We start from the raw sequence: 25,984 nt of genomic DNA on the forward strand, positions 1-25,984 counted from the left end.
CACAACTAACCTGAGCTAAATGGTAACATGTAATAGGTAAATTGTTGTCAGTATGGAAACCGTTGTTCTGTGATGGGAACCGATGAAGAGTCAAAGCTTAAACCCAGTGTAAAATGTGATAATATATTTCTTTATTTAACTTATAAATAAATAAATTTACAATGATGTTTATGTATTTGATAAGTTGGGTTGCTGTAGTAATTCAAATGTTATTTTTAACAATTGGAGTAGGTAAGTTTGATAATTTCTTAATTTATTTTAAGTACTAAGAAAATAGATTGCCTATTATCCCTGATGCCCAACCATAAAAAAAAAAATTAATGCACATAAACAATGTAAATACTTTGGATTCGATAGAAACTAAGTAATGCATTCACTTTGTGGATTACGTGTGGCTGCTGTCGGCAAGTTTATTCCCTAAAAAATGCAAATTATTCAAGGTCACCTGGAACCAACTGTTACGAACGCGATCACATCACTCACAAAGTTTGTACCGATTAGTTAGCATACATTAAAGGTTCATTGTTCTCACTACCCCAATTTTCGCAAGATAATCATTGGTTATCTATTAATGACTCCATTAATAACTGGATAGAACCGAGAAATGAAAAGTCGTCAGCTAAGAAAAGGGAAAACTTGCTTGAAAGTATAATAGGAGCTTCTCGTTTAAGAAACGTCGGAGTTTATTGCTCATCTATCACTTATGATCTTATTGTTAGATTTTTTCCAGTGCCATTTTTATTATTATTATTAATGTAATCTAATCGAGAATTGGGGTCTTCATAAGAAAATAAGATGTGCCCTCTCACTCAATGTAACTTGTAGAGTCTTCCTATCTGAGGAGTTAGGGGCAAGGTCCAAAAGCTTAGATGTATTGTGGCACTATGTTCAATTCCGAGAAATATTTTAGTAAAGTATGTTAGCTATTCGCCTCCGTCTACAACACTAATCGGTAATTGGTTTCTAAAAGCTTGTACTTGCTGTTACCTTTGACGAAAAAAAATATATGCATATATCTCACGTCAAAGTTAAAGTTACGAGGCCTACCAAACTTGAAATTGAACACAAAAGTCGCTCGCTTCTTCGTAAGAGCAGGCCCTCTCGGCTAAAGGTTTCAGACTGTTTTTTTTAATCTAGGAGGAGACAGGTACGTATCATTGATTGTTGCCAGGGCGTCTGCTTTTTCCACTTCATATGTAGGACAATCTCCTGCTTTTCTTACTTCCCCTGGCAAAGATAGACAATGGATCATATCAATGATCTTTTATCGCTTTTCAAAAAGAGATTTGTTTCTTTAGTCTCCAAATTAGGAGTCACAAACTGGCAGCCCGCGAAGGCTTTATAAATGACGTTTGGTCCGCCACTCATTTTTGCTAAATTAGAAATAGATTAGGCTGATTAGTAAGATTTAATTAAATTAGTAAAAATTGATTTCAATACATCGCAGAATACGTAGTACAATATGGAACCAGATTTTATAAATCCCTGGAATAAATTGTAATTTATAATTTTTAATCATTATAAATTCCACTTGAGAATATGTAAACACAACAGACTCTAAGATTGTGAGCACTTTTTCATGGTACTGCACGTTTAAATGCTATATCGAACCGGCAAATGCTGAATCTAATATTGGCCTGTTAGCACAAAAGAAAAGATGCCTGGCTTAAATCAAACTGAAGAAGATAATCCTAATTAATTGGATATGTTAACAGCAAAATGTTTTAATGTTATTGTTATTTTTATTTATTTACTTTATTTTTAACTATTTCAACCTAACTTTTTTTTAAAAACTATATAAAATTTTCACTCTGGAAATCAAAATTGAACATTTCAAGTTTTTTCTAAAATGTTTCTAAAGAGCAAATGTTTGAAATATTGCTTTGATTTGATGATTATAGATACCTTTCAACTTTTTTACAGGTGCTGGACTGTATTATTTAGCTGAATTGGTTGAAGAGTACACTGTGATTGCTAAAAAAGTTATAATGTGGATGACCAATGTACGAGAGAATTCGCTATCTTCACAACCATTATATAATTTACTTTTTGTCTAATTTAAAATAGTTTTATTAAAGGGGAAAAGCCGATAAAGCATATTAATTGTATTAAAGTAATTGCCTATTATTTAAGCGCGCTTATTTTTAACCTACCGACTTTATTGAGAACTGAACAGAAAGCACATAGTTTGTAGAACACATTTCCCCAACAAATATAAATTAGTCGTAAGCGGATTTCAATTGAGGCACTCCCAGTAACGGGTCCACGCTGCAAGTTTGAAAGGCAGGAAGATAGAGCATTGCTATCGTTGTCCAGTCGTACACAACGTTCTGTTGGGGGCTTCCTCTTCTCACTCTCTCTCATTCTTCCCTTTAACAATTTCACTTGGAATATAAAAATTCAAGTTTTTAATACGAGTTAAAAAAAACAGGGCAATACAGCTTTTCAAATTTAATATCTCATTCTCAGAGAATTTGTGCAATGTTTGCACCTTCATACATTTGCGAGCAGCTTTTTTCATTAATGAAACTTAGAAAAAGCCGTGTCAGAAAAAGGTTGACGAATTAACACCTCTATTCACTCTTACGAATAACTGCGTTCCCAATTTGAACCAAATTATGATGAACTATTATAAAACTTGCTGCTTCATGCATTGCATTAGTTTAATTTTGATATTATAAAAACGTATTAATGTCACTTACGGTATTTTTTTTAAATAAAAAAATTATGGCCCCTCAAAATTTTTCCTTTTAGATTTTGGCTCGCTCCTAAAAAAAGTTTGTAATCACTGACCTAGAGCCTTTAATTCCGTCCAACCTTTTTTTTTTGTTTCTATATCTTAGAACCTTTGCCCCCGCTACTTCCTCTCAGACCAACTGGTCACCTATTCATTCAGTTCAGTTCTCTGCTAGCTAGCTTCTGGTAAGTTACCAGTGCCCGCATACAGCATACTTGTTCACCGCATCTATTTCTGTACACTTCTTGAGCACGCTTCTAGTGCCCATATTGCACTTCCGTCCTCGCATCTATTTCACTTCCGCTATCCCTCCCTGATGCGCCGTTTCGGCTTCATTGGTTGAGGTTCCCTAGGGACCCCAGCTATTCTCCAATATTCCAGAAATTCCCCTATCTCTCCTTCGCCCCTCTGGCCCTGATACCCACGCACACCTACATAGCTACTTACACGCATACTCTCCGGAATTTCCTATTCCTTTCATCGCTTCGTTGGCGGTTTGCCAATATACTTCACGCTCAGTGCTACCCGTGTTATCCGCCTCTTTCACCAAAGGTAAGTGCTCCTTACTCTTTTCTACATATATTCCTTAAAATTCATTTACTCTGTTTTTTATTATTTATTGGAGTGCACCCTTGGGCACATATCGATTGACATTCCGATCGCTTCGCCTTCCGCCCCTCCCCGCATCAGGGTGTAAGCCTACAGCGCTTACAGTTGGTTTTTAAATATGTACAAAATAAATAAATATAATGGGATAGTACAGAGTGATATTGTCAGTTTATATCCACGAACCGTTTCACTCTTCACTGCAAACAATTTAAATATATAAATCGGTCTTTTAAACTTATATATAAGGACAGAGGACTTCCTAGAAAAGAGGATTTCGTAGTTTATATAAGTAGTATAAATAGTTTTATTTTTGGTTTCAGATTGTCCTCATTTTGTATGGAGGTTTTATTATTTTTGAAGAAATGCCTTTCACATTAGTCACATGCGGCGTGTTGAGTCAAGTTTTTCATCATCTTATTTTGCGGAATTTTCCATATTTTGATATCTCGTCTGTTTCATTCATTGGAGCCGTATGTCTCTTCTTCATAAATCACTATCTAGCGTTTTCTTATTTCAGCTTTACAGTTTACACTTTTTCAGAGGTTAGTGTTTACATTTTCGGTTAACTTTCTATCCATTTATTTGTACTTTTCTAGGTTTCATCGTCAACCCAAAAGTAACGTTTCAAACAAAATCATCAATCCGGAAGAGCTACATTATAGAATTAATTTTTCAGTTTATTTCAGATTATCGTAAAGTGCTTGTTGTGTCATAAAACTATAATTTTTTCATTATCATCAAATTGCTAATGTTGATTAATTCTTGTAGGTGATGGGATATTTCACCCTTTGCCTTTGGTTGGTGCCATTTGCACTGTTTGTATCACTTTCAGCAAATGATAATGTTCTTCCTTCTTACGCTGAATCAAATATTGGATTAGACGGTAAGTAAGCTTTATGGATAAGAATTGTTGGAAATACTTAAGGCGCGTCAACATCTAATATCGTTGGCGACTTGAGGAGCCTTCGTAGTTATCCGGTCATTGTACTCTAGTTGCATACACAATCTGAAAGTGAGCTGCGGAAGCTCTCCCAAGGAAGAGACTATTAGAAAGCCTAACTTCCATATCACAATTTCGTCTCTTAGCAGTGAAAATCCTTTCTATTTTGGTCACCAAAAAGTGTGTAGTCAGTATTCCTACCGAAACTAATTAATGCTTATATTTAGAAAGAGAAGACACTGCAACCCCCTGCCTAATTGCTAAATCTTTTAGAGTGATAGCAACCTCCTGCCTACCTCTAGTGCTTTTCAAGTGACGGCCACCATTATGCGGAGTTACAGAACGGTGTGAGGTTCCTAACCAAAAGACTTCTCTTTCCTTCCTAACTTGGTATGACCGTATAAGAAAGCCTTTACTCAAAGTAAAGACTTGTGGCTTCTTCTAAATTAACCTATTAGATTAGATTCTATGAGGGTTGACCAAATAGCCGTTGCCAGGCGCCACGGTAGCCGAGCGGTTAGAGGCGAGACCTGCAAAGCTAATATGCATTGTGGTACTGGGTTCGATTTCCGGTCTTAGGCCTTGGATTTTATTTAAAGATTAATAAAAGAAATTTACAGTAAAGTATGTTTGCTAGTCGCCTCCGGCCGCGACACCTAATTTTGGTAGTTGGACGTAAAGCCCGCCTGAAAAAATAGGCAATTACTTTACTACTTTACTTTAATAGTCGTTGCCACAGCGATCTAAAGGGTTTTATATGGCACTAAGTAGTTAGAGTAGCTTTTCCAATGCTGTTTGTATAAATGACTTACGCATCTAGTGAGGGGCACCTGGGCAAAGCATGAATGCATGAATGAGGTGAGTTTTTCTTCACTGAAAAGCTGAACCCTGAGCTATACCAACCCTTCGCACTGACACAGTACACGCAGCGCTATTCCCTCTCTTGCTGACAGAATGTATCCAGGCGATGCATGTTTTGATTTAATGTAAAATGACCTACGATCATCCGAATGGTCACCCGACCTTTTTATAATGTTAAAATAAGTTTGGGAAAGTAGCTCTGATTAAAATTTTTAATCTGTTTCTGGCCCTCACCACCCCTGCGACATTTTTTGCACTCGTTCTGTGTACCCATTCTTTGATGGCTGCGCTGGCGACGTATTTTGTTAATCCTTCGCTAAACTCTGCAATACTCCTCACGGACCAAGCGGTCAGCCGCCTTATTGCCCCTATATCATGACTGACAAGGCACCCGTCGAAAAAACCTTATTTTGGCTACCAATTCTTGTCAGGATTTGTAAACTAGCTTGAGCAGACTTCATAGGATCTGATAGCCGGTAAGGTCGCCTGGCTACTGCAGAAACTGATATCCCTGGAATAAATAATTCCCTGCCTATAATACTGGCAGAAATCTACCTATTATTTGAAGCTTCATTGTGGCTCGCTCGTAGCCTTGTGAGAAGCCTGATTTCTGAAAATATCCTCAGCTATCCTTCGCTACTTCTCCAACAGGCAGCAGCATTCACTATTGCCAACCTGACAATTATTATCATCCTCTTAGAACCACATATCCCTAATCGTTACATTAAGTGATAATTGAACATGTACGTAGTTTATGTAGTTCGTAGTGTAAGAATTCATTCGCTAATTATATTCCTCCTGCTAAATTATTTTCTTAATATAACTTGCAGGCAGAGATGGTGATGTAGTGAGTAACTACTTGTCACGAAAAAGCAAACGGTATGGACTACTTGGTTTGTTTCACTATGTTAGTGAATACTTTTTTCCTTCAAGAGTCAAAAAAATATTTTAATGTCGAATAATTTGGAGAAGGAGGATTTCGAGGATTAATTCCTATCATTTACAGAGCTTTTGTATTGTATAATTTGTGTTAATTTGTTGTGTACATATTTATTTATTAATTTATGCACAAGAATTGAATGAGGTTTAAATAATTTCATTGGACTGTTTATATCGTTAAAGATAAAAAAAATTGTTTCATAATTTCTTAAATTGGTTGTATTATTCCTTCCCAATAAGTTATTTCAAACACCGTATTCAGATCGTGTTGACCTATGTATTTCTTTATATTGACATATTTATTAAACAACAGAAGGTTTGCGGGCAACTGGATAGTAAAGTCGCACAAATGGTAGAGAAAACATCTGATATGAAACACGATTTTCTTCTGCTGCATTTATTACAAATTTGTCCTAACTTTCAAGCTCCTCACTTAAAATTATTATTTTTGGAATTCTTTTCACTCTAATGTTCATTGATTTAAATTCAGTTTAATTCAGAGTTCTAAACGTTAAGGAATAATTTTTATTATTTTATTTCGAAGTATTTTGTGCACTTAGGCGAGGCCAGCAATCTCTGCTGGTAAAGCATTTAAAATTGCACTCGCGTTTTTCACTAACTACTGCATACATTTTCATATCTCATTTGACTGGAGATTTTTAGGACCAAATGTTTCCATCATTTACTTTGCTGCAGTGCATTTTTGCAATAGAGTGCAAGTCAAGTTGTAATAGCCAATAGTATGTTCAGTCTTCATTTTTATCCAACATCTTAGTAGTGTCAATGCCACATTCTGCAAGAGCATTTTATTAGAAAAACTGTGGGGTATTAGTAGTGATGCGAATTGGCAAATCCAGAGAATTCTTCACTTATTAACGGAGGTCTGTATTTACATCGTAACTCATAAGTTATACCATATCTACAATGTCTTTCAAAAAGTCATTCATAACCTTGATTACGACGTCTGCGTTGGTTTATAAAATAGTTAGTCCCTGGAGACCCCAAAAAAAGTGTTCATTAAACAAAGTGATAGATGTTTCTTTTGGAAAGCATAGCGAAAATGTTAAAATGTAAAAACCAATGTTATTGCATTTTGCCTTCATGGTGAAGTTGACAAAAAGAGAGCTCTGAAGGCGAGGCTCTTACCTGCAGAACACAAGTTGAACCTTCCCTCTGTTTTTTGTTTTTGAGGTATTCTGTTCACATATATACAGTGACCATGCACTAACAAGTTTTTGATAATATTTCTCTGACCAGCAAACTGCAAGAGAAAACTATTTGGAGAATAACTGCAATACTTTTTTAATTATTAAATTATATGTATTAAAATAAAAACAATTTTTAAAATTCCTAACTATGGCAAATAATACTCAAAATTATAAAAATTACTTAACATCATTAAAATAATGTAGAAAAAAATTAAGATAAAAGATTCTGTGCCCTCAAATGCAAATAAAAATTATATAATTATTTTCAATTTTTTTGTAGAGAAAAACAAATAAAACATATGAATTACATCGATAATACCGAAGTATACAATTTTGTATTAGTTACATCAAATTGTGCTGCCAAATAAACAGCAAGATTCATAAGTCTAAATATAATAAAATAAATTAAAATAAAAATAAAGTAGTTGTAACTACTTTGGAAGACACATAAAAAATTCCTGATCTAAAAATTATTAAGGCACTATCAAAAACTGGCTATCATTGCTGCGATTTTTATTTCTTACTGATTTAATTTTTTTAATATATAAACATATTTAAAATAACACAATTTGGTTAAATGGTTAAAAGTTGATTTAAATGGAACTCATACATGAGTAATTTCAATATTTTACAAACCAACTACCTCAGGTACAACTTGGTTATTCAAGATTTCAGTACTCAAGTTTATCAAACAGTTGAATATTCATTGCTTGGATGTAGCACCAATACTTCGGCGAAGTTTGAATGTTTCAGTTATTTTGTATTTTTTACAATGAGTTTTAATGCCCCAGTCTTTTGCTTCAAGCATATTTCAAGCATTGCTGGCAGAAGCAGCCTATTGTTTATTGTCCATGTTCGGTAATAATGATAAAATAAAGCGGAAAGTCAGGATTAACAGCAGAAACCTAGATTGGCAAAGAGAGGTCCGAAATCGTTTCATGAATGCTGAAAAGCTTTTTAACTGGTGTAAGAACAATCTAACTCCTTCGAGAAGTTCATAAAATTCAAGTGAGTAAATGGGCCGTGTGGAGAAGGTTGAATGAAGTTGGTTTGTTCTCTCATGTCCGAATTGGTCCTTACCTTCTCATCAAACACGTAGAATTTAGCTAGCTCCTTTGGATAAAGCAAAAATGAAGAACTCTCGAAACCTTAATAAATATTTCTACAAGAGCAATTTTTAACCGAAATGGTGTTTTTATGGTTTTGATTATTAAACAGCTGAGAGTTCTTAAAGCGTTGTTAATTTCAACTGGACAAGCGTTCTGCAAGAGAAATACTAAAACAGCTAGGTAAGGATTCTAGAATTCAGTGTGCAAAGAAATGAAAGCTACAGATGAGAAAAGAATTCCGACGGCGGAGAACATTTCAAAAATGTTTCCCAGAGAAGTCGCTTGTGATGAGAGGAACAACTAAGTACTCGACGAAATTTTGCTTCTGACCTGTTTTTTTTTTTTTTTTTTATTGGTTAGTGACAAAGCTTTTCGAAAAAATTTAGACAAATAACCTAGTGACAAACAGAAATGAAATCAAGAATGTATTCAATATTTCAAAATCAAATGATATTTTAGCAGCAAATCTTCTACAGAAGAATTTAAATGTATTTTTTCTTTGATAATCAATACTTTTGATCAAATATTTAAGATGAACATATGAATAATAATATAATAAATGGCGCATTTTTTTAAACTGTATTTATTCAAACATCATCTGTAGAAATGGACGGTATCAGTTATCACAATTAGTTTTTAAAACTCTAGATAGATATTGAACCTATAAAATTCTAGTCAGATCCTACACTTATAAACACTTTCACTAAAATATGAAAAACAAAAGAATATTTCATTGTAACAGAGGAAAAATAATATTTAGCTGAACATTTATTATTAAAATTATGCGCCTTTGTTTAATGTTTTCGTATTTTATTGTTTTAATTACAGAAGTCTTTCGTAGAAGAATATTAATGATACCACAGCCAAAGATGATGGTAGAAGTGCATTTGAGCTGCTTCTGAACTCTTGAGCATCACCTAAAAATAAAAACACAAAAAACAGTCAAGAAGTTAATTCTGTACTGTTTTGTGTAACAGTGAAAGATTCTCAACCTCGCCACCACCAAGCCGCGTGGTCCAATTTTCATACTGATCAGATACAGCAAACGATCACGTCGCAAACTTAAAACAGGAACGAAGTTTTTTTGTAGTGACAAGCTGATTCCAAAAAAAAAAAAAAAATTGATCATTAAATTTAAATGTCCAAGCGACCCCTTGTTTTAACCATACAGCCTCTCTAGTATCCGAATATAAAATTTTATAGAAAATCTTGTTAAAATCTTCTTAGAAAATAATTTACAACAATTTAATGTCGAAAGATCAATAACGTACATCTAACACTCAAAATGACATGCATGACATCCCTATTTTTATTTTATTAATGTTCGATGAAACATTAATATTCATTAATAATCATTAATTAATATTCATTAATTTCGTTAAATTCAAAATCGGAAAATATCTTCATATTTTTCTAATAAAATCACCGACTTTGACAATTCATTACACGTCTTAAGAGTTGCATCAAGAGTGGCGACAAGGGTAAGACTCCATCCAATGAAAGAAAGCTAGAGGCTAATGTTTAGGATTGCTGTAATAAAAAGTACTTTGAGAGAAAGTTACTTCCCACCAATCTCTTGATATTCCAATATTCCAATGAATATTCTCTGAAAAGAAAAAGGTAATCTATAGGATTAGATCTAAGTTGAAAGAATCCATGGTGATAATTAATAATAACAAAAAAAAAAGTAAAGAGAATTCTATAAACTGATTTCCTTCAAATTTATAATTTCTAACACTTTTTTTTTTTTCAATTTAAGCAGGTAATAATAATCGTATAATATACTAAAAGGCCCTTTAGAGAGAAATTTATCATCCTTCCTCCAGAGTTAGAGATACGATACCCCGGCAATGAATTTTCCAGGAAAAATATTTGAAACATTCGTTATACATCTGCATTTATATTATTTTCACGACTTAAGGAGTCCTCAAAAGATTCATTTCATGTGAAAATACAATATACAACTTTGACATGAGCAGCAGGAGGAACTAACTACTCATATAAACAGTTGGACAAAGCAAAAATTAAGATGTGAGTAAGTTTTGTGTCTGACAGAATCATCTTGCCGTGATTAAATATATACCGTTGTGCACGATTTAACAATTAATCTATTATATAGTTATATTGGATTTTGTTGGTGCATCGATATTTAATTTAACTAGATTTAAGGTGCATAATGGGTGCATTGAAAGTTACTTCTATCATTCACTTCGCAACAGCTAATGTCTATAGAAATTAAAAAAAGGTTTGACCGTGTATAACATTTTTTCAGTCACTTATTATTAATCTCAAAATGACTTCAATACTAACCCATCTGAAAAGTGAATGCAGGTGAAGACATCCTACCATCACCACCATTTGAAAATGCCAGCACTCTCAAGTGGTAAGTTTTGCCTGGTGATAGGTTGGTAACGTACGCTTCAAGGGTGGATCCTCGTTCGATGATCGTATCGTTGGCTGTACTCATGTCTTGGTCTACTTCCCACACTCTTATCTGAAAAGTGTAAGTTATTGTTTGACAAGTGAGTAAAGAAATGCAAAGCTTCTGATACTCGAGTAAAGTGGGGCCGGTGTCGGTGTTGTGGTTGTGAAAGTGTATTTTTAAATGGGAGATGGGTACACTGAATTCCGCATGTAGCTAATTTTTAATTGTTAGTAAAAAATGTTAATAACAAAATATGTGTTTCCGTCCTGTCCACAACACTTAATTTTGTATTTGGACGTTGAGCCCCATCTGAATAATAAGCGATTGCTTTACTCACTCAAGTAGAAGTAACTCCTCAAGTACGAAATTAGCCACATGATCGTAGCTAAAATAATTTTCAATACTGTAACTGCATTAAGTTAAGTTTTACGTTTATAAAATGAATGAAGATTGTTGGAATAAATTTATATTACATTACAAAAAAAAAAAATATCAGGGCAATATACAAGAAAAAGTGACAAGTACATATCATCAGTATTTATTTAATGAATACTCGTACCTTATAACCTTGCAGAGGTTCTTCCTCAGAGCTAGGTTGGACGTATCTCCAAACCACTCGAACAGTTGAAGGATCTATTCCAAAAACGTTAACTGAAGAAGGAGGTTTTTGAGGAGCTTTTCTGTAAGTTTTTTCTATATACATAAAAAACAAAAATAAATTAAAGGCAGCTGTCAAACAAATTATGGGCTGATTGCTAATTTATGTTAAAACTGGAGGTTACAAAGCTCACCTAAGTATCTCTCACTCTCTGGCCCTTCTCCTGCAGAATTATAGGCCATAACTTTGACAAAATAATAGGTGTCGGGTTGTAAACCTACTATAAGTGACCAAGGCCGGGTACTTCTGCTCAGGTAGTACACTGCATCCTCTTCCTTGTTGTCTTTCTTCCAGTACTTCAACTGCAAAATGAGTAAACATTACAAGTTTAAATAAACTTACTGAAGAAGCACGTAACTACTTGACATAAATAATATTCGCATTTAGGTGCCTTACTCACGGCAGTCACCACTCAAAGATCAGTTTAAACATTGTAAATGTTGATTAGAACTTTTTTTACAACTGAAAACATCTTAAGTTAATTTTTTTGATGGTCTTATAGATTTGGAAATCTACTGCGATTTTCCGGTTAGAATGTTACTGCCGGTTCCTCTGGCTTAAATAAATATAAACTTGGAACTTTAGTTTTTTGTATTTTGATATTTAGTATGTCCTTAAAGAACATAACTCGGAGACTTGAAACTCAAAGACCTTAGCGAATTAAAACTCTAATGTAAGCTTTACGAAAGAAAGAAAGTAATGAGTAATAAACTCACATCTTATTTTGTTACTATAATTTTTCCAGGAACCAACTTATACTCTTAAATGATGATTAACCTTCGAATTTTGGCTGTTAGTTGCTTAATATAGATGGATTAGTTGACTACCAGCTTTCGAGGTGAGCGGACGTGTCACTTATGCTCTTATGTTTTAAGTGATTTTGACAAGGTTGAAGGAATTTTAATGTGAAATTATGCAAGGTGACGTTAAGTACATTTTTTGTAAGTGCAGATTTTGAAAAAAATTAAACAGCTTTTGTTTATTGTAATTAAAATTAAAATTATTAATTCAGTTAATAATAAGAGCACAAAGGTCGTATCAGTAGATAACATTTGGTAAAGCTTGTATGTGTTAGTGTGGTGTGGGAGTAAATACGGAAGAGAAACTGTTGGAAAAGTGGGGGTAATATCTTATTCCTGAGTGCACATCGTCCACTAACGTAGCGCACTACTTCACAAAGTTATAATAATTAATTATTATAACAATAATTATTATAATTAATTTCTCAAAGAATATTTTTTCGTTTTTTGAGGTTTTTTAAAGGAGTAACCCCATAATTGAGGGTTTCCTGGCCAAATATTCTTCCTCTCTAATAAACCCTATCCACAGCATTATTCTCCTCAATCCATAGCCTGTCAGGTCTTCATCGACTACAGACTTCCAACTAAGTTTCGGTTGGCCTCCCCTCCATCTAGCATCCAACTTCCAATCCAAAACCAGTTGGGGCCATTCTTTTAACATGGCCAAACCATGATTCTTAATTCATGGTTTCTTAATTTCATAAGTCAACTTTGTAGACAGACAATAGTCCATTCAATTTGTGTTTGTAATTTTGTAACATAAAAAAAACAAAAAAACACACAAACAAAGGCTTTGTTGGACCAAATCTTAACATATTATACTCCTTAAAATGTGGAAACACCCGAAACTTTTTGACGTTCTTCATTTGAATAAAAGAATATGTGGAAAGTAGAGGAAAAAATTACCCTGTGACCGATTAGTTTTCCACGAACTTTCTCTCTTGTCTGATCTATTGCAGTCCAGGAAACGTTAACAGCTGTGGAGTTGAAAGAACGGGCCGATACCAACTGTGGAGCCACTTGCGGCATATCTTCGGCTGAATAAATTATAGTTATATTGGATTCCGGACCATAGCCTTCTTCATTTGCAGCCTTAAAAAAAAAAAATCCACTAGCTTTATTAAGAAGTAATATAAGAAACTGAATAAATAATAAAAATCTGTCAAATTCACCTGAACCTTAACTTCGTACTGTCTATAATAGTAATCAAAGGAAATTCTCACAACTTCAGCACCAATGTTACCCCTATCTTTTAGTACTTTAGTCTGAAATTCATTATCTGGACCTTCCTTCAAGCGCCAGAATATTTTATAGTAAATACCTGGCCCATTCTGTTCCTCCGTCGTTAATGGCTAAGCATATTAAGAAGAAAAAAAAAACATAGTTTTTACCATTATTATTTAGTTTAAGACCATGTAATATACTAAAATAACATTTTGGAGGAGAATTTAAAGTCACCCCTCCTCAATAATCATTGTGCCAAATTATTTTTTTCTGGAAAATATACCGATAAAAGTGATAGATCTACATTTAAGGTTTCCACACAGTTCAAGGCGATTCAATGGATACCGTCTATAACAAACTGTCATAAAAGGACCGCAAATCAACGAGTTCAGGACTAGAGATTCATACGTCTTCCAGCTAAAAAAAGCGTCGCGCTGAAGCGGGACTGATGTGGGAAGCTCAACATGTTACGTTTGGTACAAGTTCAAACGTTGTGTTCACTTTGTATTCTTGGAAGTTAAATCTTGCCTGAGCATGTGCTTTTACTTACTAACATTTATAAGGTGACAGTACCATGAAAATAGTAAAAGAATGTACATAATAATAGACTAAGTATTTACCTTCCATGTGATGATCAGATCGCCGATCTTTCCACCACCTCCTCCAATATTATCTGGCGCCTTATACGGCTTGTCGCTAAGAGTTCTGTATCTAGGCGATGGAAGTGATGGCAAACCTAGCCCCAGCTCATTCCCAGCTTGAACTCTAAATTCATAGGTACAATATGGTGTCAACCCATCGTTAATGGCAGCACCTTTACGTCCATTATATCTATCTACTTCTTTACCGATTACGTCTGAATATATATATATATACATAAAAAAAATTACATTAACAAAAATAAGATAGTTGCACAATTCATTTAGCTGTTAAGTGGCAAGCGCATACCGGAAACTATGATAAACCAAGTCTGATTCCACTGGGTCCTTCCAGATATAGAATAGTGGGTTATTTCACGGCCATGTTTAGCTCCATCTGTCCATTGTATTATTGCGGATGTTTTTGTTATTCCAGTTACCTGAACGCCACCTAAAAATCATATTTGTTAGGTAGATGAACGCTTAGCTGGCAAGCTAACCAAACAGATCATGGAAATAAGGCTGAATATCCATGGAATTAATGGAAAAGCTAGCATTAATTTTTTTTCCATTCAAACAAATCTAACTTTTGCATCTAAACCGCTTCAGAGAAGCTAATATTTCGGACGTAGGCTTTGAAATCTTTTCTCTCAAATATTCTGACGTCACTAAATTATTAGCCATTACATCATTAAAGTTTTATTGTTTTTTTTTAATTTAAGGTGCGTGAGGTATTGGCGCCCAGAGCTTATTTCAGTGTACTGCCTGGGACCATACAATGTCCTCTAGAACGAAAAACACTGTCCAACACTATAAACAGAGAAACATCTAAGGGCCAGCAGCTGGATTCAAATACGCTAACCGCATAGCTAATCCTTTTTCTCGTTACATTAATATTAATAATACTAATACTAATAATTTATTTGTTTAAACAGTTTTTACAAATAGAGTTAGGTCAGAACAAAATCTTATACAAAATGATAACTATGAAAACAAAATAAGAATGTAAAATAAAGATCAACTTTGATTACGGAATTAGAACAAAATACTAGACTTTAATTACATAATTATAACAAACAAAAGGCATTATTTTGGAAACAAAATTAAAAATTTTGTTAGCGATAATTGTGAGGCCCAGGTGTAATCTATTAACCCCCTTCCATTCTGACCGCATTCAAAAAACAAATCTTAGGCAGTCTAGAATCGGGTATTTTTAGTAACTTCACCCAAAGTGTTGGGTGCTTAAGTGTAAGTATTGCCCTAGACAGCCTCACTTTCAACCATTCACATCCAGTATCCAATCGTACCAAATAATGATGTTAATAGGCAAAGACAACATGTTCTTCAAGAAACGCGTTTGAACAGCTTCAACCCGCTCAATATAAAGGCAACCCCAAAGCTCGGCACTATACAGGCATGTTGCTCGTACAAATGCTTTTGTTTTATTGAAAATTGTCAACAGCAAGTTTGGGACCGATAAATAAGGGAGAGGCGCCTTATTAAGGACAAGCTCCACCTTTCTCGATAATCATACAGTATATATACTTACGAGGGTCGTTTGAAAAGTCCGTGCAAAGTCAGAGAGATAGCACCACTGGCGCGTATCGAGGTTATGTTTAGTTAGTAGCATCTCTTGGAAGAACACACACCAAGTTTCAGCCAGATCGGTCTATTTCTTTGTGTTTGGCATTCGTTTGAATCGAGGAAGTCGAGTGATTTTCAAAAAATGGACGAAAAAGAATTTCGGTGTTGATTAAACACTACTTTATGAAAGGCAAAACGCCTCAGGAGACTAAAGAGAAGCTTGATAAACATTATGGTGACTCTGCACCTTCGATTAGAACAGTTTATAAGTGGTTTCAAAATTTACGGAGTGGCCATATGGGCACAAGTGACGCTGAACGTTCTGGACGCCCTGTTGAGGTTACTACTCCAGAAATCATTGATAAAATCCATGATATGGTGATGGATGACAGAAGAGTGAAGGTGCGTGAGATTGCTAGTGCTGTGGGCATCTCGAATGAACGGGTACATAATATTTTGCATCAACATTTGGACATGACAAAGCTGAGACCAAAGAACAATCTAAACAATGGGTTACCAAGGGGGAATCTGCGCCAAAAAAGGCGAAGACCGTTCCTTCGGCCGGAAAGATTATGGCGACTGTCTTTTGGGATTCGCAAGGAATAATCCTCATCGACTATCTGGAAAAGGGTAAAACTATTACAGGTGCATATTATTCATCGTTATTGGACCGTTTGAAAACCGAGCTGCAAGAAAAACGCCCACGATTGGCCCACAAAAAAGTCCTTTTCCATCACGACAACGCACCAGCTCACGCCTCAGCAGTTGTGGTCGCAAAATTAATGGAAATAGGGTTCCAACTCGTTTCACATCCCCCCTATTCTCCAGACTTGGCTCCCTCGGACTACTATTTGTTCCCCAATATGAAGAAATGGCTGGCGGGAAATAGATTTTATTCAAACGAGGAGGTGATTGCAGAAACGAATGGCTATTTTTCAGACTTGGACAAATCCTATTATTCGGAAGGGATCAACAAACTAGAGCAGCGTTGGACGAAGTGTATAAGCCTAAAAGGAGACTATGTTGAAAAATTAAGTAGTTTTTATTTTTGCACGGACTTTTTAAACGACCCTCGTACTATATACAGGGATATATATATATATATACATAAGAATAAAGAACGTGGCTTATAATATTTTTTTTAAAACAAAAATAAAGTTTAAAGAAAACTTTGTAGGCACCAAATTAAATATTAAATCTGAGCTATCCATTATTTTTCGCTTTTGTGATATTTTATCCACACACACAAAAACCGGCCACCCAAGCAGAGTTAAGTCTTGTTACCGGGAAACCTTAAAAATTATATTTCCGTAAAACTCAGTGGCGAGCTCTATGAGCATAAAATAAATTGAAAAAAAAAAAAGATCAAAAGTATGACATTTAAACATACCAGGGGGTCCTGGAGGTCCGTCTACAACCAAAGTTGTTTTAGTCGTTATCTCACTCACTGTGCTTTTAACTCTGCATTCGTATTCGCCAGCGTCTGCGAAGGTCACATTGTGTATTTCCAAGGATCCCCCACTAATTTTCTGGAAATAAAATAAAATACAATACACAACACAGTAAACAATAAGCCATAAAATAATAAGCAATAAAAAGATAGGATAAAACATTTTTAAGTGCCTCTAACTGGAAAATCTTTTTATGAAAGAATAAATAAAAAAATGAAAACAAATCTGGTATGCTACACTCACACGACTTAATCTTATTAAAATTTCTTTACTCTAACACATTGTAAAGTTTTTCTTGTCCTTATACTAAGAAAGAACTTTACTTACACAACTAATGCCTGCCACTAGTTACGTTAAATATGTGGGTTTGATTAAATAATAAAACTCGCTAAATTTGTAAGTAATAACCTGATTTATTCACACATTAACATTAACTAACATTAACATTTACTAGCAACTAACTCTATTCATTACAGTCAACATTTACAACAGTCACAACAGTTTACTGTTACTTACTCACTACGTAACGCCACAAAACTGTTCCCCGACTGACCACTGGTCCGCACTGCACCGAATTGCACTTGTCTCTGCTACACAAACAAAGCTTTACTCACTAACTGACTAACCGCCTGACTAGCTATCTCTGAAGCACTCCGCAACACTGACTCTCTCAAACTATCACTTCCAAAGTGTCTCTCCAAACTAACGTCTCTCCAAGACTCACTCAAAACTAACTGATTAAAACTGATTAACAACTCACTAAGAACTCCTTAAAAACTGACTTCTCCAGCTGTTTCTGCCTCCTTTTAACTGCGTGCCCCCCTCCAACTGGGACTGCCCTCCTCCAACTCTCTGAGCATAAGTTTCCACGCCCTCCTGATGTTCATTGGCTGGAGAAAACATACTGCCGCCACCTCAGCTGGGGCCGCCCTCCTCCTACTCTCTGTCTCGCTCCTACCTGTCAATCACGGGCTGGGAAAACACATATGCCACCACCCCAACTGAGGCCTTTCTCTTAGCTGGCTTTTACACAGGTCACTAACTCCTTGAACAATCTAGCCCTTTCCTTTCTAGTTCAGGTAGAGACCGGCCCTTTTGTCTACACAGAGGTGGCCTGATACCGACTTTGGTCGCTTAACCCCTAGAACAATCTAGGCCTTTCTTCTCTGCCACAGGTAGATACCGCCCTTTTGTTTATGCAGTGGCGGCCTGTTACTGACTTTGATCGCTCAACCCCTAGAACAATCTAGGCCTTTCTTCTATGCCCAGGTCAACTTCGTTACAATATAATCTTTTAATTTTTTGCAACGCGGAATTTATTCAATTTCAATACGTGCTAAAACCATTTTAAAAAATTCGCAACTTATGACACCTAAATGAAATTTAAATTGTGAATTTTTTCTCTTTCATACAATATCTTCCTCTCTCTCGATCTAACATTTTTCTTTGCACCTCACACATACACAAGTAGGGAAAGAGATAACACATTCTAAAAACCAATACATTATACTGACTTGGGAGACTTCAAAATTGTACTTCCGGTGACAATCTAAAACAAAAACTTTGCTAAAAAAAAGTAAAGTTTCTTTCAAATAGAACTCTAACGATTCTTTTTTTTTTTTTGTAAGTGTATGTTAGTAAGCATTTCTAGTTCTATTAATTTTACTTGAATCATTTGTCTAAAAAGTCATTATAGAGAGATTCCCAGGGGGATAAAGTACATTTTCAATTTGTTATCTGATTATAAATCCAGCATAATGTAAATAACATTTGCATTGCCGAAATTACTAGTTTAAAAGATATCAGCTGCCTGGTGTAAATTTATTGAACGATTGTGTTTTGTTAGGGAAGAGATTTGTTCAATAGTTAGCGTACAGGTTCGAATCTAGCTGCTGGCCCTTACAGTTTTCCTTTCTAAGCACTTCTTACAACTTACTGACCGGTGATAGACAGTGTTGTCTGTAAGGAGAGAATATAGTCCGAGATCGGCAGTGCACTGAAAAAGGTAATTATCTCAGATATTAGCGCGCCTAAAAGAAAAAAAAAAACAAAAAAAAAACGTAAGTTCACTGATAAATGGTTCGATTAAAAGAAGAGCAAGTGATGAAGATACTCATAAGAAAAAATGAGACTGGGAACATTAAATATACTGACTCTTTTGTGGTGAGTGTCTTCAGTTGGATTAAGTTTTATCCCATTGTGACTCCAAATAAAAGCATAATCTAGAATTTCTTCAGAGACTGCTCTACAATTCATGTAAACATCTTTGCCAACAGAAGTTACCATTTTTGGAGGGAGTTCAGAAGTAAGACTTGGACCTTCTGTAATGAGTTAAAAATCCACGGTAACAATCTTTTTAAATCTTAACACTAAATAATAGGAAAAAAGTAATAACACTAAGAAGTTATATCTACTCAATACTATCAGTCTGCCATGGCTCGTATCGGAACCGTATTTATTCTGCGCTTGACATGTGTAAAGACCTTCATCATCTCGAGATACTGGTGAGATAATTAAATTTCCTATTTCCAATATTTTTCTTCTACCACCAGAACCTGTGAAAGACAATCATAACTTTATCTTCAGTCCAAAAAGAAGTAATTTAATTAATAATTAGAAATGTAATAAATTAACCAATTATGTTGTTATCTTTTTTCCATGTGAATTTAGGTCTTGGAGCAGCTTCAGGGCTGCATACAATTGTCACATTACCTCCTTCCCCAGCATAAGTTTCAGGCTCTAACGGCCTCTTTTTGAAATCAGGTGACAAAGCTTTAAAAATAAATAAATAAATACATACATATTACTGAATTTTAGAAAAGTCAAAAATTGTATTCAAATCAATACTAACATAAAACTCTGAGCTGTGCTGAAGAGTACTTCGTAGCCAAAATATTTTTAGCCTGACATTGATACATAGCAGGATCTCTCTCTGGATTAAGGTAGCGAATAGTCAATACGTTATCCTGTACAATGTAACGACCACTATCTTCGGGTGGTAGTTTATCTATCTATAATAAAAACTTAATAACATTAAAAACAACATCCTATTTCAGTATGTGCTGAGTTGGTAGCATGTGTCGCATCAAATCTGGTAATGGAATTCCTCGCGAACCGCAACAACTTACGCATTAGGTTACTGTAATTATACAGAGGCATAAATGTCGACGTAAAGAACACCAAATTAAAAAAGGAAATGAGTTTAAGGATACCTTCTGCGGCATCTCGCACAGAACTGCTCTGAGAGATCATTAAAAGGCAGTTCATCAGGAAAAATAGAGCTGCCTAGCAAAACAAAAGCACTTGAAGTTGTTCCAGAAAGAGCCAGAGTATTACTGCACATTGCAGTACTTTGAACGCTTCACTTTGTACGTAAAGGTGAATTGGTGTAAGATTGAAAAATAGTTTTTTTTTTATGTAACTACCAACAATTTCGGCACTCTCTTCTTTGGTGACTCTGTTCTCTGAGTCTAAACTCAACTGAGGTTATATTCAGATGAGTGCCATGGCATGTTGCGGCGGCATTATACGTATATAGTAAAGTCATATATATATATATATATTTTTTATTTATTTATTTCTGTATTTATACAAAGTTGCATGTTACAGAAAGAGTTAACCTTTTACTGTATTATGAGAATTAAGATTTAATAATAATTGAAAAAACAAACTTATACAGAACTTAAACGTGATACATCTGCAGGTGAACTTAAAAAGGAAAAGGAAAATGAAACTCAATAGAACATAAACTGTTAGTAAATATGAATCTAGGCGGTACAAAATCTTAAATAAAACCTTCGCGTTACTGACTGAAATAATAACATTACACAATAGTTCCTGTAGGCACAGATTGAACATTACTCTTGTAACAAAATACTTCGTAATCTCATTGCCTTAGTAATAAAGTTATACACGTTAAATACTTGAGCTTTGTTTGTACATACAAGAATGTTTGTTAAAGAAGTATCTGACTGACTATTAAGGTATCTATTTCTATATAAACTGTAGTAGGGGCATTTTAAAAATATGTGATCGAGAGATTCCTTGCTTGCTCTGCATAACTTACAAGTTTCAGATAGTTCAACGCTATAGCTTATTTTTTTTGCATAAATTGTGCATTTTTTTTAGCAGAACTAATCCTCAGTTGGCTGTACACCCTGACGGCTTCCATACAAATATTATAGAACAAGTAATAATTTTCATATTTTGCGTGCAGGATATCCTTATACAATGTGCTATACGAGGAAGAATGCGCTCTCTCTAGGTCATTTGAAATAGACTTCTGCCTCCAATCACCTAACAGTTTGTTTTTAAATTTTTTCAATAAATCTGCCCGCTGGCTCTCCCACAGCCAGTCGTAGCCTAACATTATAAAGTAGTTTTTTATCTGTGAGACCCAGTTATATTTAATGAGATTACTACAAGAGCTATCCGTAATTAATAATTTATTGTAACAAATTTTAGGCAATCTATTGTTGGGCATATCTAACAATTTTATCAGCCAGTTCAAAGCTCTTTTTAAGACAATGTATTCTAATTTAACCTGATCAATTTCCAGTCTGACCATGTAACTGGCAGTGCATGCAGGCCAGCAAAATAAAGATTTAAAAAATTGTACTTGTACAGTTTCTATATGTTCAACGTACCTCAAGGCCCAAATTTCACCACCATAAAGTAGAGTGGGACAGACTATACTTTCAAATAATTTCAATTTACTCTCCCAAGAAGTCAGTTTGGATTTGACCATAATGGATCTCACCGCATTAGTAGCTGTTTGTGCCTGATTTATCCTTGATTTACTGGCCACATGAAAGAGTCCCGAGTTAGATAATAAAAGACCGAGGTAGTTAAAGGAAGTGACAGTTTCCAGGGGTTCTCGACAGAAGTAGAATACGTCTTTTGCAGCCTTTCCATGACTTCTTTTAAAAATTACTACTTTGGACTTTTGTATGTTTACGTCCAATCGGTTCATTTCGCAATAATAATCGAGGGCACGTAATTTCTTTTTAGCATCAATGGGGGTATTCGAGAGTAAGACTACATCATCAGCATATAAAAGAGATGTACAATATATATATATATATATATATATATATATAAAGTATGCATAAATATAAATTATATACAGTAATATAAGTGTTACATATATATAACTTTACTGTAAAAAAGTAAAGTAATGCCTATTCTTTGAGGTGGGCTTTACGTCCAACTACCGATTAGAATTCATGGACGGAGGCGGATAGCAAACATACTTTACTATACATTCTTTATTAACCATTAAATAAAAATCCAAGACCTAGACCGGCAACTGAACCCAGTACAATATGTTACATATTAGCATTACTGGCCTCACTTCAAACCTCTCGGCTACCGTGGCGTATACTCGTATACAAGGTAATCAATTGAATTGGGATATTAATCTGGAAATAACCTAAAATATTACTTTCTATACATTTGTTTTGTCTATACTTGCTGGTGTTGCAAGAACGGTTCACGTCGTGGACTGAAGTGACAAAGCTGCAAAAAATTTAAGATCAAAATGTTTGTAAATGGCTTCATGATTTCATAAGATGACAGAAGTTACCATATGTTGCGCATTAGTCACTTTAGCACATACTAATGATAGTGAGAAACGGCGTAATGTTGTAGGGAGGCAAAAGTAATAGCACAAAACAGGATCAAGCATAAGAAGATATTTAAGTGTGGTTAGGTCCACAGTGCTAGATAATAGTTAATTTTAAGATATTTAGTTAATTAACGATATATCATATTAATCGTTATGTATAATATCAAGTAAAAAATAAATAAATATATAAAAAATCCGGCTAAGCAAAAACTATTTTTATCCTATTGAGTTCTATCAAACGAGCGTCAATATCATTTGTATTTGTAATGTTGGGGATCGTTTAAATTGCTGTTTAAATTCGAGGTTTATTCAGTTCAGATGAGCAAATAGGCCAAATTAATAAGTACTATGTAGATTGACGATTGGAGATCACGGAGAAGTGCCAATAAGGCTGAACTTTTAATCAGTACAGTAAATAAGAATGGTACATTTGAACAGAGCAACTATGGAGGGGTTCCACTTCAGAGTTCCTTCAGATTCGCAACCTGGGTTCCTTCCTGCCTTCTTACAGAGTTGTTTAATCATTAACTCAAGGCTATACTGAAAGCACAACGATCTTCTGCCTTCTTTCAATCGTACTATCGTTTCGACAACTTCCGGTTTATTTCAACACGTTTATAAAATATCTGAATTTCAGTAGAGCAAATAGTTTTTTTATCCAAAGAAAACAATACAGTAAAAACGAATTATTTTTACACTTTGGTTTAAACTGCGAACACTTTACGTTAATCAATTATAATCATGCTAAACCTTAGAAATGATGAATGACAAGCAAAGAGGATAATGAACGGTATTAAACGTATACTTAAAACTCCAAGCAGTAAAAGATTTTATATTAGAATATAAATATATATTATTCTCAATTTTTGCCCAAATCGAATAAATATACATTTACCTCTATAGGTATTCCATTTCGGTACCAATGGTAAGTAACATCAGGGATTCCAAACGCTTCACAGGTCCAAGTTAAGTCGGCTCCGTTATCCATGTGTTTGTCGGTAAGTGGAATAGTGAAATTTGGTTCGGCTGTACATATAGAAATACATAATAATAATAATATTAATACTTTTATTAACAAGTACCAATGAAATAATAAATACAATACTTCTTGTTATTAAAACATTTATATGTATTTTTTTAAACTGAAGTTGCAGTGTTACCATTACAACTTGTAAAGCATTTATACCTTGTATGCTAAGACTGACTGAATTTTCAATTGCAGCTCGACCATTAGTTGCCCTGCACAAATACTCGCCTTGGTCTTCCACTTGTACGTTTGATATAGTCAACACCCGGTTGAAAGAAGAACTTTTTGCTGAACGTGGTAATGGTGTCCCGCGCCTCGTCCAATTATAAGAAGGTACAGGACTGCGAAAAGAATTAGTTTTAATTTCCTTAGCTTTGAATATTCTTTTCACGATTTGTTTTTAAAGAAAACTTACTATCCAAAAGCAACACATTCCAATCTTACATCTTTGCCAGCTACAGGAGCTTCAGGAAATGCTTTTGGAAAATTGTTTGGAAACTTTAACTGCTGATAGTTGGCTGCAAAAAAAGTAATATTAATAAAAAAATTAAATAAATTAGTAAGTATTCTCACAACTATCTCTTACTGCAATTATTAAAACAGTCCGGTAGGTCAGTTGTATAAGGGTTGATCGTCAAAAACTGCACGAAAAAGTGTAACGTTGAAAAACACCCAACTTTGACAATTTTTTTTTTCTTTTTTTATAAAAGATAAAATTCCCAAATTTTCTTTAAAATATAGGGCATATCCTCTTTTATAACTGCAATTTTTTTGCAACAACACAGATTAAATAGATTTCGAGAAATACGTTGCTGAAAATGGGCAAAAACGTCTTTTAATCCACCCTTATACTTAATTAACTTTTAAAACAGTAAGTTTTTGTTAAGGAGATAATTATATAAGTTCAATTGATTAATTTTCTTGAAAACTAAGCAAAGGTGCGTGCGTCACATTAATCTAGATGGTAATTGTAATTTCTGCCTAAGATATTTTGACTGGGTCTAAAAAACAGGAAGCGGCTACCCTCAATAGAACTTAAGCAAGAAGGAAATCAAACTTAAACTAAATTCTCAGATTCTCCAAAACTGCCCAAAATACATTTTCAAGAAAAAAATTGTCAAAAAAAAAATAACCATTTTTTTAAATTAATTTCTTTTTTAATATTATTACCTAATAATAAAATTGTTAGCAATTTGCGAGTTTGTGATTATCAAAAAATTATTTTCATAGTTTACTAGACGGGAACAATTTTGACAACAACGTATGTACTTCTTCAGAGCCACAATAATGGATTTTAAAAAAAAGTAAGTAAAAAAATAATCGCCTATTTTTTCTGGTGGGGCTTAACGTCCCACTACCAATTAGGTGTCGTGGACGGGGGCGGAAGCTCATACTTTACTATAAACAATTTTTTCTAACAAATAAAAAGTATTCAAAAGCGGGGTTAGAACTGGGGATCTCCTACTTACAAAGCCACGCTCTAGACCACTAGACCAACACCCGCCCCTAATGCATTTTATAATCTATTAATTATTATTATTATTATTACCAGTTAGTAATATTTTGCCATTCATTTACAACTACCTAATAAGATGTTTGACGCATTATTTTATTATTTAATAATAAAAATGTATTTAATTCTTTACCACTCTTGTGACAGTCTTACAAATTAAAACTTGTATCCAATGCAGTTGTCTCTTATTGCTTTTACGAACAAAAATAACCAAGAAATGAAAAACTTTTTGTCAAAGCATAGATTACTCACAGTGTGGTTTGACATAGAGAGGAAAGAAAGGTCCATTTCTACCATTGAACGAGACAACACTCTGTACGTTACAACTATAGTTTCCTTGATCTATATGTTCCAATGCAGAAAAATACAGCGCTCCGTCGTATGACACGAAGACTCTTTTGTCTTCTTCTACGAAAACTGGGAATCTCTCTCTTGCCCAGTAATATTTCACAGCTGAAAAACAGATTTAACTTTTACGAAAAAAGCTGAGTGCAGAAATCCTTATCATTGTTTTATTCGACGTAGCATGCATGTTTATTGAATTTCTGACCGGTTTCGAACTTTCTGTCAAATGAAATAAGTACAATTCACTGTTTTAGGCTCAAATTCGCGCGCCTTCCCTATAAATCTAAGTC

General features: G+C 34.4%; 2 protein-coding genes across 4 annotated transcripts in view; one reads left to right on the top strand and one right to left on the bottom strand.

Moving 5' to 3' along the window:
• Positions 1-11: 11 nt before the first annotated feature.
• On the top strand, positions 12-6,299 carry LOC141457430 (protein TEX261). Its single transcript, XM_074134396.1, has 5 exons — positions 12-231; positions 1,924-2,003; positions 3,667-3,888; positions 4,115-4,229; positions 5,978-6,299. Exons 1-5 carry the CDS (start codon positions 162-164, stop codon positions 6,097-6,099), a joined length of 609 nt encoding a protein of 202 aa, XP_073990497.1. The 5' UTR covers positions 12-161; the 3' UTR covers positions 6,100-6,299.
• A 1,149-nt stretch (positions 6,300-7,448) lies between these two features.
• The window catches only part of Cont (Contactin), a 53,800-nt gene continuing 35,264 nt past the window's right edge, over positions 7,449-25,984 (bottom strand). For 2 of the 3 annotated variants that reach the window (XM_074134387.1, XM_074134386.1), the window contains exons 8-24: positions 25,602-25,802; positions 24,252-24,354; positions 23,996-24,177; positions 23,705-23,835; positions 20,035-20,194; positions 19,818-19,955; positions 19,598-19,738; positions 19,338-19,504; positions 17,123-17,261; positions 14,459-14,599; positions 14,131-14,366; positions 13,459-13,638; positions 13,193-13,378; positions 11,620-11,788; positions 11,388-11,521; positions 10,714-10,897; positions 7,449-9,320 (exon numbers count right to left, since the gene is read on the bottom strand). In XM_074134387.1, coding sequence (XP_073990488.1) covers positions 9,226-9,320; positions 10,714-10,897; positions 11,388-11,521; positions 11,620-11,788; positions 13,193-13,378; positions 13,459-13,638; positions 14,131-14,366; positions 14,459-14,599; positions 17,123-17,261; positions 19,338-19,504; positions 19,598-19,738; positions 19,818-19,955; positions 20,035-20,194; positions 23,705-23,835; positions 23,996-24,177; positions 24,252-24,354; positions 25,602-25,802 — 2,687 coding nt within the window. In that variant the 3' untranslated portion in view covers positions 7,449-9,225. The remainder of the gene's footprint in view (positions 9,321-10,713; positions 10,898-11,387; positions 11,522-11,619; positions 11,789-13,192; positions 13,379-13,458; positions 13,639-14,130; positions 14,367-14,458; positions 14,600-17,122; positions 17,262-19,337; positions 19,505-19,597; positions 19,739-19,817; positions 19,956-20,034; positions 20,195-23,704; positions 23,836-23,995; positions 24,178-24,251; positions 24,355-25,601; positions 25,803-25,984) is intronic. The other variant, XM_074134388.1, reaches the window with a different exon arrangement.

Source organism: Rhodnius prolixus, unplaced genomic scaffold (genome assembly GCF_049639745.1).
Source record: "Rhodnius prolixus isolate KJV_2025 unplaced genomic scaffold, Rpr scaffold_16, whole genome shotgun sequence".
Taxonomy (NCBI): domain Eukaryota; kingdom Metazoa; phylum Arthropoda; class Insecta; order Hemiptera; family Reduviidae; genus Rhodnius; species Rhodnius prolixus.